The sequence below is a fragment of the Rana temporaria genome, chromosome 3 (assembly GCF_905171775.1).
Source record: "Rana temporaria chromosome 3, aRanTem1.1, whole genome shotgun sequence".
NCBI classification, from domain to species: Eukaryota; Metazoa; Chordata; class Amphibia; order Anura; family Ranidae; genus Rana; species Rana temporaria.
This window is the reverse complement of record NC_053491.1, coordinates 380,187,453-380,199,455: the sequence shown is the minus strand read 5'-3', so window position 1 is coordinate 380,199,455 and position 12,003 is coordinate 380,187,453. Positions and strand designations below refer to the sequence as shown.

At 43.6% G+C, this 12,003-nt stretch overlaps 1 protein-coding gene across 1 annotated transcript in view; it reads left to right on the top strand.

Annotated features, from left to right (window-relative positions):
* Positions 1 to 12,003, top strand: part of LARGE1 (LARGE xylosyl- and glucuronyltransferase 1) — a 611,138-nt gene that overhangs the window by 494,321 nt on the left and 104,814 nt on the right. Inside the window, exon 7 of the mRNA XM_040345658.1 lies at positions 3,076 to 3,180. Coding sequence (XP_040201592.1) covers positions 3,076 to 3,180 — 105 coding nt within the window. The remainder of the gene's footprint in view (positions 1 to 3,075; positions 3,181 to 12,003) is intronic.

Below are 12,003 nucleotides of genomic sequence, written 5' to 3'. Positions count from 1 at the left end.
GCCGAGAAACTCGGTCGTGTGTACGGGACCTGAGGCGTACATACAAATTACATGCAGTGTGTTGTCTATACTGCACTTGTTATTCTGTCTCTCACTGTTAAAATAGACCTACCATTAAAATTTAGACTGATCATTTCTTTGTCCGTGGGCAAACGTACAAAATCAACAGAGGATCAAATACTTTTTTCCCTCACTGTACATTTATTTGTATAGTCCCATAGCTGTATATCTTTTGTGTGAGATCTAAGGCACTGCTGTCTTAAGCCTCGTACACATGACCGGTTTTCCGGAAGGAAAACTGCCAGGAGAGCATTTGGCCGGGAATCCCGGCCATCTGTATACTCCCTAGCAGTTTTCCCATCAGGAAAACAGCCAGGAATGCCGACAGAAAAATAGAGAACCTGCTCTCTATTTTCCCGTCGGGTTTCCCGGCAGAGTGTTTCCTGACGAGAAAACAGGTCGTCTGTATGCTTACTTGCAGGATAGAAAAACCGTGCATGCCCGATAACACTTCGACGCAGGTGCGGTAGCATACAACAATAGCCTGGGGTGTAGCAAGATGTCGGCGACAGAATCGAATGTGACGAGACACCAGCTCGTCGTAGTCGATGACGTCACCGCGTTCTTGCCATTCAAAAGAACGGTGGGTTTTCGTGTGGCCGTGTGTATAAACGGCTTTTCAGGGCAAGCCTGCCAAGAATCCTGTCGGGAAAACCGACGTTTTTTTTTCCCAACGGGATTCCCGGTCGTGTGTACAGGGCTGTACACTTCTAGCCTCAGGAAATTTAGAATGAGATTTGATTATGTCAATACTGTGCTGCTCACTGTTCTCCTTTCTGGAGATTGTGGCCCGAGGAAGCAAAGTCCTGCCTTTACTAAGATGGCCACCTTTATACAGTAACAGAACAAGACATGGTAAATGATAACGCAATAATGGTAAAAGGTCAGCCACATGGAGACCACAGGTAATACTAATGACTGTGCCCACTGACTACCATTTTCTGTGGACAGCATCCAGAGTTAATTTCCTCTTTAAAACCCAACAAAAAACAAATTTTTGTCGAGTTTTGTGGAACTCTTTATTTCACGTATCACTTTATAAACGAGGGGATGAATTATCCTGAGCACTATTATAAATAGGCAGATCAGTCAGAGCTGATATCACCAATTAAAAAGTGGGAAAATATCATTTCTGACCAATTATTAATAGCCCCATTGGACACAAGTTCAGTGCGTAGGAAAGTAAGGAAAACAAGACCCGAATTCTCAATGATAGGTTCCCAAGGTAGATACTGGATTAGAACCAAGCTTCATTTAGAAAGGCACAACAGGACGAAACGGTAAAGGTTGCAGACAAAGTCAAACAAACAGGACAGCATTAAGGACGACAGGTAACGGAGATGAGAATAACATGGCCCAACAATTCTGGGAATTGATGCCACTGAGCACTTTGCAGAGCATGCTGGGTACCATCGCTCCTTGTTAATGTAATGGCCTTGGACAGACGGAACGCAGGCAGTGTTTAAACAAAATAAACTTGTTTACTGGGCTGACTGTGACAAGGAGCTCATAAAGGGATTAGCTGGCCATTCTCCATCTACATAAAGGGAGCCTGTGTCCGACATACTGCAGAAGAGAGGGGTTGTGGCTAAAGACCCGGACATTAGATGTTGCCAACTTAACCAAAAAATTATCGCAGTGATGTCTATTTTGGATGAGACCATGCTGTGTTTTTAAACACACATAGTGGACCTTTCAGTAACCTGCATGAATACATTCCTGACATATCACATGATATAGTACAATCGAATTTTTCAAAAAATGTGCCACCATTTATCATACAAAAGCAGTTCCTAAGCTCAAATCAAACGACTTTGCCCCAGATGCAGGCAGGAGGAATCACTTCTTCAGTCTCCCATCCTTCAGTGATCAGCCTGCAATGTTGTGACCACAGGGGTGGTTTGTGTCAGAATAGTGTAAACATATTCAAGAATTGCAGAGAAACTAGGATTTGCTTTGTCTATGTAATCTCTGAACTGGGATCTCAATCCAAGAAGTAGATGGTGAACCTGGATGGTACCCAGTAGTGTATTTAGGTTTTGTGCTGCCCTAGGCCTGACTAAACTCGTGCACACCCCTAATTTAAATATGACCCACCCCTTCCTGTCAAGGCCACACCCCTTGCTGTTTAAGACCCGCCCTCAAATGTTCGAGTGGGAACACTAGTTTTGAGGGCCTGAGGGGGCAATGGATTTCCTCTCACTTCCTGTTTGGCTATGGGGCAGGAAGTGAAGGGAAATCTCTGCAACAGGACAGAGATGGTAAAAAATAAACTGACAGGGGCTATAACCCTCCCTTACTCTATCCAAAATGAAAAAAAAGTGTTGCCTATGGTTCTACTTTAAGCACAAATTTCTGATAATTTTATGGAGAGGACTAAGAAGATATAACAATGGTGCAGCAGAAAACATATAGAACAGTGAGGAAGGTTTGGGTTCAGGATGACAGGACAGTCATAATTAGAAGCGCCCCCCCCCCCCCCCCACAATTGCGGAATGCCAACCGCATGTATACTGGAAGCAGTGCGGCCACTTTATGGGGGCGCTAGACTAATTTTCTTAACAGTGTAGCGCAAGCCGGCGGGGACACTTTCTGCGCTGCCCCCCTGCAAAGTGCTGCCCTAGGCCTGGGCCTTGTTGACCTAGGCCAGGATGTAGTGTTGATGGTACCTGAACAAAGATGGTTTCTTCCATCTGGAAAGGAATATAGAGGCATTTTCAGTTGTAGTGCTCAGTGGTAATAGATACCTTTTTGTTAACATAAGTGCATATTAACAGTCCTTCCAGGATCAGTTTAAAATAAAAGAATGGCTAAAATACTTTTCATATATAAAGTTGTTCTCTAGGTGCTCTTCAATGCTAACCTTGTTCTGCGTCCCATGCCCTGTGTCCAGGGATCAAGGATTCCTTTCTAACCCAAACAGACAGATAGCTTATATACTATATCTATATTAGAGCAAACATTCTATTAGTCCATACAGATGACTTAGTAACGCCTCCTTTTGTTTGTTTTCAGGACAACAGGTTCTTGGCCTGGTGGAGAATCAGAGTGACTGGTACTTGGGGAATCTGTGGAAGAACCATCGGCCATGGCCAGCTCTTGGTAGAGGATACAACACAGGTATGCCTGACAGAGCTTTATATTATGATGTGACATGCAGAAAAATTCCAGGTATCGATATGTTATACATAGTTACATTGGTCTAGCTTTCTGATGCCACTGGAAGGTGGAAATCACTGAAATTAAAACTGCTGCACAAGTAATCTGCACTTGCTTCCAGGTCCCATGATGAGAAACTGGCCTGATGCATTCTGAATACAGGAGGTCAGCTGCTCAGCATGGGCACCATTCAGAGTGAGTGAACAGAGTGAGTGAGTGAGTCCTCGTACACGCGACCGAGAATCTCATCATAAAAGAAACATCGTTTTCCTCAATGAGGTTCTTGTGAGGCATCGTACACACGACCGAGAAACTCGACGGGCAAAACACATTGTTTTGCTCGTCGAGTTCCTTGTGAAGCCGTCGAGAAACTCGACAAGCCAATTTTCTCCATTCCAGTCAAGGAAATAGAGAACATGCTTTCTTTTTGGCTCGTCGAGTTTCTCGACAGTTTCCTTTGACGAAAATGTACACACAACCAGTTTCCTCGGCAGAAAAATATCTCCCAGCAAGTTTCTTGCTGGTTTTTGCCGAGAAACTCGGTCGTGTGTACGAGGCCTCGGGCTTGTCGAGAATCTTGTCAAGCTTTCTTTGCATACACACTGTCAAGACAAAATGTCGTCGTTCTCAAACGCGGTGACGTTCAACACGTAAGACGGCACTATAAAGGGGAAGTTCGATTCCACTAACGATTCGCGCTTTTCAGTCTGTTACAGCGTGACGAATGTGCTATCTTCATTACAAAAGCTACTTTTACTGAAGGTGCGCTCCCGTCTCATACTTTATTCTGAGCATGCGTGGGTTTCTAAGCATACACACGAACGTGTTCCTCGTCGTAAACCAGCCCGACGGGAAACACGACAAGGAAATTGAGACTCCCGACGAGGAAAAAGAGAACTTGTTCTCTTTTTTTCTCGTCGAGTTCCACGACAGTTTTCTCAACGAAAAACATACACACGACCGTTTTCCTCTACAACAAAGCTCTGCCACCAAGTTTCTTGATTGATTCTGTCGAGGAAAATGGTCGTGTGTACGAGGCCTGAGAGTGAATAACTTGTATAGCGCTACAAATGCGAACTGAATCGCCTTAAGGCACTTATTTCCATCCAGTGTTGTCCTTATCCTTAAGAAGAGATGAGTCTTAAGTTTTTTCCTGAAGGCCCGATGGTTTTCTTCCATGCAGATGTTTGTGGGTAGAGCGTTCCATAGCCGTGGTCCTTGGACTGCGAATGTTCGTTCTCCGTTTGATTTGTAGCGGGATTGCGGGATGTGGAGGAGGTTTTGGTTGGTTGATCTGAGAATGCGTTTCGGGGTGTAATGCTTTTTTTTCTCGCACAAGTATTGAGGAGCGTTTCCTTGTGTGCACTTGTGGATAAGACAGAGGATCTTGAATGTGACCCTATCCTTTATGGTTAGCCAATGAAGGGTCCTTATTGAAGGGGTGATGGATTCCCAGTTTTTTTTCCCCGTTACCAGTCTGGCTGCTGTGTTCCGGACGACTTGTAGACGCAAAATCTGATATTTGGTTAGTCCAATATAGAGGGAGTTTGCGTAGTCAAGTCGGAAATTGATGATAGTTCCAACTACTACTGCTATGTCTTCTTTTGGGATGAAGGGGATGAGTCTACGCAGCAGCCAGAGGAAATGGTGAGATCCGCTGACTACTGATCCTATTTGTGCATCCATCGACATTTCAGAGTCAAAGATGATTCCGAGACTTTTGACTTTGGTGCTTAGGGTGATCATCTGTCCAAGGATGGTAAGTGGTGTCCATGAAGTCTCAGTATTTGTCTTTCGGTTTGCGTGGAGGAGAAGAAGTTCTGTCTTGGATCCATTGAGTTTGAGGGAGCTCTCAGTCATCCAATCATTGATCAATGCGAGGCATTTTTCTACACCGTTATATTGGTCTTTTTTCCCAGTGATGCAAAAGTAGAGTTGAGTGTCGTCAGCGTATGAGTGGTAGCACAGGTCCTGTTTATTGATGATTTTGAGGAGTGTGCGAAGGTAGATGTTGAAGAGCACGGGTGACAGGGGTGATCCTTGAGGGACTCCGCAAGAAATTGCGCGAGTTTCATAGTAGAAAGGCTCCTAGTTTTACTGTTTGGGAATGATTTTTTAGGAAGGATGCGAACCAAGGTAAATCTGAGTCTGTGACTCCTGCTACTTCTTTAAGGCGAATGAGTAGAGTTTTGTGGTCTACAGTGTCGAATGCTGCACTGAGATCCAGCAGCACCAGGAGACAATGATTCTCCATCATCTGCTGCTTCAAGGGCATCATCCCATATTTTGAGAAGTGCTGTTTCAGTGCCATGGCCTGGGTCTAAACCTCATTGAAGTGGGTCCAAGAGTTTGTGTGTGTCCAAATGGAGTTGTAGTTGTTGTACTACAGCTTTATCCATAATCTTGGAGATGGTGTTTAGGCTTGTTATCGGTCTGCAGTGATTTGGGTCTTTAGGGTCGAGATTAGGTTTCTTTAGGAGGGGCTTGATTATTCCTTGCTTGAGGGAGATTGGAACAATACCTTCTTTGAATGATTGGTTTACGAGATGTGTTATGGTGGGTGCCAAGATTTCAGTATGCTTTGCCAAAGTGTTCTTTGATTGGATAAGGTTGAGAGCATGATATCACTGCCTCTCCACCCAGGGCCAGGACAAGGGGTGGGCAGGAGGGGAAAGCTGCCCTGGGAGCAGACAAGCAAAGGGGCATAGAATAGACGGAGGGTGTTACACGCATTCTATTGCATGTATTAACAGAGGGAGGGGGTGCAATTCTAGATCCTTGCCCTTACCTTGTACCGGTACTGTCTCCACCTCATCCGACCAAAGGTTGCTTCAGTAATATCCAGCTTCAAACATGCCAGTGCCTTGGATTACTCTTTAAAATATTACTATGGTTATCATTGTGTTTATCAATGAGTAATGTGCAGATTGCTGTATCGATTACTGACTAGTGGCAGATCAACCTCCCTGGGTATACCCATATTAGTTTCAATAAAGATTTTTCCTAATTAACAAACTCCACTCGCTGAAGCCTTTCTGGTACTCCTCCACTTTTCCTTTACTCTGTCTGAACCTTTGATAAATACCCAGTCCTTATGGGCACGTAAGAGCATGTGACCTCCTTCCAGGATGCAGTGTTTGGGCCAATCCCCACAACTGAACGCTGCGTGGTGAGCAGGAGAAAGACATTTAAATTGAATACGTTTGAGCTTAGACCAATTTAGCTATAAACATCTCATACCGCTAGACCTCTGGGAAAGCTGACAATCTCTGTAGTAGTCGGTAATCGCAGCTGTCTTCCAGGTCCTGTGCCTAGTGGCTTCCCCTCTGCATAGTGACCACAGGGGTCGCTCGCTCGACACTGCCAGAGGGAGACACTCAGCACGCAATCTGAGCAGGACCAGGAAGATCGCAGCTATTACTGTTCTCGCACTTTTTTTTTTTTTTAAGGCTGCATTAATGTAATAACCCTTCAGCCTTTACAACCACTTTAACTAGAGGAAAATCAGGGCTCTTGCCCCATTAGACAGGACTGTGCTCTGTAACAGAGCTGTGTATATCTGAGTTTTATTTATTTTATTTTGTCTTTAGTGGTTCGGAGATCAGCTTTGAGCCTAGGTTCACACTGCTGCGAATTCAAAATCGCGGTAAAATGCGCGATTTTACCGCGATTTTGCCGCGATTTTGGCCGCAATTTAATGTAAATCGCGGCCCGAAATCGCAAAAAGTAGTACAGGAACTACTTTTTGAAATCGCAGATGCGGCGTCACACTGATTAGGACAGTGCCATTGCCGACAATTGCCGCCGATTTGAGATGCGATTTGACATGTCAAATCGCATCTCAAATCGTTCCAAATCGTACCCAGTGTGAACCAGGGCTAAATGTTTTTGCCAAATTCTATTGCTCCCTAAACATTTCTCTTTCTGCTGAAGGGCGTCATATCTGTTGCATGATCTGCGACGGCTATATTTATGTCCTTGCTTGCTTCTGCATGACAAGATGGCGTCGTCGGGTAGCGCCAAAAGGCTAGAATTGCTCCCATAAATTATAGCTGTAGCAGACAATTAGGGCAGATGTGATTAAAAGTACCAATTTACCCAGTATAAACGTAACAACACTTTTGTCCAAGTCAGATTGACCTTTACAAAGCAGAGTGTTGTGTGGTGTAAACATCAAGCAATCGTTTGTTTTTTCATTGAATCCCATTATGCAGAAAGAGGCCGATGGCTGCCATATATATCTACATTCCTCTCCATTTGCAGGCTATATTTCAGCTTCCTTTATAATTTATGGAAGCGCCTTTGGTGGTGCCACGTCCCCCTTTACTGTTTGGAGCACCTGGCTTGCTAATGTAGCTCTTTCTATCCATGATAGTTTGTATTAGTTAATTACTTATTGATGTTGCCCTAAAATGGCCCGAGTAAGCCACTAGCAACAGCCGCAAGTCGTTTGTCAGGCTGCTAACCTTTCAGCATTTTTTCCTGGAAAAGTAAGCACGTTATGTTCCATTTTGTGTGCCGCAGCCACTAAGCTGCATTATAATCAGGCCGATTCTTCTTCACAGTCCTGGCCTCCCATGAGCCGTCACCTGATTAGTCACAGAAAATTTCGGTATATTCCAGTTTAGGAGTCAGTATGTAAAGAACAGCAAAAAAAAAAGGAAAAATGTTTTTGTATAAGTGGACTTCATCCTGTTTTGCTGCCTATTTATTCTGCAGGCTTTGAGCTAAAATGTTGCAAGGCTGGAGTGAAGAAAAAAATTAGGATATTTATTGGATTTGGCAAAAAAAATTATGGTAATAAAATACTATTAGCGCCACCGGTGAGACAAATCTCCAGGGACAGAATCATAAAATTCGACTTAGAATATCATCTCTTGCAGGAAATTCAGCAATATGTTTGCTTCTTGAATCTGAGTTTCAGGTAGGAATGGAGCAACTTCTATCAGTGATAACAGAAGTTTAAAGGTAATGCATCTTTAAAGGAGAAACATATTTAAAGTTTTTTTGGCTGTACTTTTTCTATGGATCACATGACTTCAGTTTGTTCTGCACTCCTGTGACCCATTTTCAGCCGACAGAGGGCTAAAGCCTGCTTTCGGCTGACGTCACAAAGCCAGTCCAGTTTCATATGGTTGGGATCCACCCAGATGCCTGTAGCTGACTCTACCGTCACTGAGTCACTGAGTGCCTGAGCCAGTCACTCCTGCCCCCCCCCCCCACAGCCCAGTTCTCCAGTGAGCACTGGAGGGGCAAAGCATAGAGTCGGTGCCTGCCAGCCACCAGCTCTCTGCAGCCTGAAGACCAAACACTGAGAAATCAGCAGTGTTTGATTGCTCAGTTCTTGGCCAGGAGCAGGCGGGGGACAAATGCAACATTGGAACGATCCTGCATCTACCTAGGAAAGTATAATTTATATTTTTTGTGAATCCCATATGTACAGTATATATACAGGGTGGGCCATTTATATGGATACACCTTAATAAAATGGGAATGGTTGGTGATATTAACTTCCTGTTTGTGGCACATTAGTATATGTGAGGGGGGAAACTTTTCAAGATGGGTGGTGACCATGGCGGCCATTTTGAAGTCAGCCATTTTGAATCCAACTTTTGTTTTTTTCAATAGGAAGAGGGTCATGTGACACATCAAACTTTTTGGGAATTTCTCAAGAAAAACAATGGTGTGCTTGGTTTTAATGTAACTTTATTCTTTCATGAGTTATTTACAAGTTTCTGACCACTTATAAAATGTGTTCAATGTGCTCTCCAGTGACATGCGGCGAGTGCTACGCTGTGGGCTCTTGCTGAATGAAGCTAGGACAGCCACTGATGTTTCTTCATTAGACCCCTTTCACACTGCATACGCCTATAGCGGAGCGTTAAAATCGCGGTAAAACACTGCGATTTTACCGCGATTTTAAGGCTGTCTTGGCCAAGACATTCTTGGTACATCGCTGGACAGAGATGGGCTCAGGTAAGTATTGGGGTGGGGCTTCATAGAATGCATTAAGATAAAAAAAACGTCTGTCTTTACAACCCCTTTAAAGAGGAAATGTAAACGTAACAACTTGCTAAACAATAATGTTCTTTAGCAAGGAACATACATTCCACATTAATAATTATGATACCAAAATTAGTGTGTGCTGTAAATTGCCTCCAGTATTGCTCTTGTTTCTTCTTGGCGGAGGCTGTCATTTTGCTAAAGCCCAGAGCCCCTGAGCAGCAATAAATCTGGAGACTGCCAGCAGATTGGCCCCTAGTGGTTCTGATTTTCGGCACAATTACAAAAAAAGAGATCAACTGAGCATGTTCAGAGTAGCGTGAGACAGTGTATTAGTGGATTTTAAACAGTAAAGCCACTTATGTTTTACATAGCTATACCTGCAAAAGGAGCCAGCATGAAGTGATCTAGCAGAAATAATTTTTCGTACTAAAGTTCCACGTTAAATCTACATACACAAATGCATCATGATATGGGTTAGTTCAAAGTTTCAATCAAATCGGGCAGACTTTTATACAGTATAAACTTAAAGTGGTTCTGAATGCAAAAGGTTTTTTACCATGATGCATTCTCTGCAGTAGGGTAGAAAAACTCCCCACTACCTGTTTTAGCTACCCCCACATTCGCATACCTTAAAGGGAATATAAACCCTCAAGGTTTTTCACCTTAATGCATTCTATGTGATGCATCAGCCCCCCAGAACCCCCTTTTACTTATTTAAACCTGGCCTTTCCAGCGACGGGGACGAGCACACAAGCTCCAGCCCGTGGCTCGGGTCCTGATTGAATAGATTGATAACAGCATTGGTTCAATCAAATCGAATGACGTAGGAGCCGGGGGTCGAGGCCGAGTCAATGGACGCAGCAGCAGGACACGGGAGCACGCCCGCACGGCTCTCCAACGGGACACTCAAGAAGAGGAGGAGCCAGGAGCGCCACTGAGGGACCCCAGAAAAAGGAGGATCGGGGCCACTCTGTGCAAAACCAACTGCACAGAGGTGGTAGGTATAACATGTTTATTTGTTTCTTTGTTTTTTAAACAAGCCTTTACATATCCTTCAACACTTACCTTAAAGTGGATGTAAACCCACTCTAATCCTTTGTAAAATGCTGCCATATTGGTTATCTATAAGGATATCCATGCCTCCTGCATGTATCCTTACCTGTCAAATGTCTCCCCTCTGTCTGTTATCAGACACGAAAAACTGCAGATTCTGTGGGTGGATGTGTTGCCTGGAGCTCGGTGGGTGGAGTCGTAATGTCAGTAGACTCCCCGCCCACCTCTACACTCCCCTTGTCAGCATGCATTTTCTCCTGTGTATTTCTTACACTAAATTCTGCTATGATCACTAACATCCAGTCAAAACCCAGAAAAGTAACCACATGACTTCTCAGGCTCGTGCATGAGATATGTAAATCACCTGTCACCCACAGCAGGGGGGAAGAACAGACAAGGTTTTCTCTGTTTGTATGTTTTATCTCACTGAAAAAAAATAAGAGGATTGCTCATAGATGGATTAAATCTTTGTGGCAAGACTGGGCACAGATGATCTGAAATCCTATATTGTGCCAGCCAATTTTTTTTTAAATATTTTGCAATAAATAGTTTACATCCACTTTAACCTCCCTGGCGGTATGATTCTTTCAGAAAAAACATGCTGAAAGCGGTACCATTATTTGCAAGGAAATTTGGCGTTTTATATTGTAGGTCTGTAATTTTTAGAAATTACTCACTTAAATCTGACCAAACAAGATTCTAATAGGCATCCCGTGTATTACATTTTTTAAAAAACAAAATTATAAATTATAATATAATAAATAATTATAAATAATTATAACAAATAATAATATAATTATAATAAAAATTATTCAATAATGTAATCAAATCAAAATCACTGAAATTTGCTCAGTTGCAGAATTGTTGCTGTCATTATTTATTTTTTTTTATGACGAATTTCCCCACAAATCGCTATCGCACAATTCTGCAAGTGATTATAATTTATTATCGCTGTTTTTTAGCTGATCTAAAACTATTTTTGACATAAAGGGACACTTTTGGTTGCTATGGACAATCTACAGTTTGCAGGGAGAAAAAAAGGTTTTTATTATATAAAATGACATGCAGGACACAGGACAGACCACTAGGGACAGGGGGGGTGTGTTTTTTTTTACATACAGTACTGTAATCTATAAGATTACAGTATACTGTATGTAATGTGTTTGCTTACGTTTTTGAATTTGGCGCCGTTCTCCGTCCCCGTGCGTCGTAACGTCGCAGGGAACGGAGATCGGCGTCACACGGAGGCACTATGTGAATCGAGCGAGGTCCCGCTCGCTCACACAGCGCGGTGGCATCGCTGGATCCAGGGACAAGGTAAGTAAAAAGTGCCTGTGGATTCAGCGAGGCGAGCCGAGACTGACTCGGGGTTACCGATAGTAGCAGGAAAATCTAACCCCGTGTCAGTCTCTGGAAGACCGCCAGGGAGGTTAATCCTAAAAACAGTGGAAGCCATAGGCTTCTACTACTGTCAGTCAAAGTCTTGTGAGGAGGGATCAGGGTTGTGGCTTACAGACACTGGGCCAGATTCAGGTAGATCCGCGCAATATTTGCGTGGGCAAAGGGCAACGATTTTTGCTCTGCGCCCACGCAAATATTTTGATATGCCCGCGATTCACGGAGCAGTAGCTCCGTAAATTGCGCGGGCGCTATGCTAAATAGCCCGGCGTAAGGGCGCCTAATGTAAATGATCCCGCCGTGGGCGGGAATCATTTAAATTAGGCG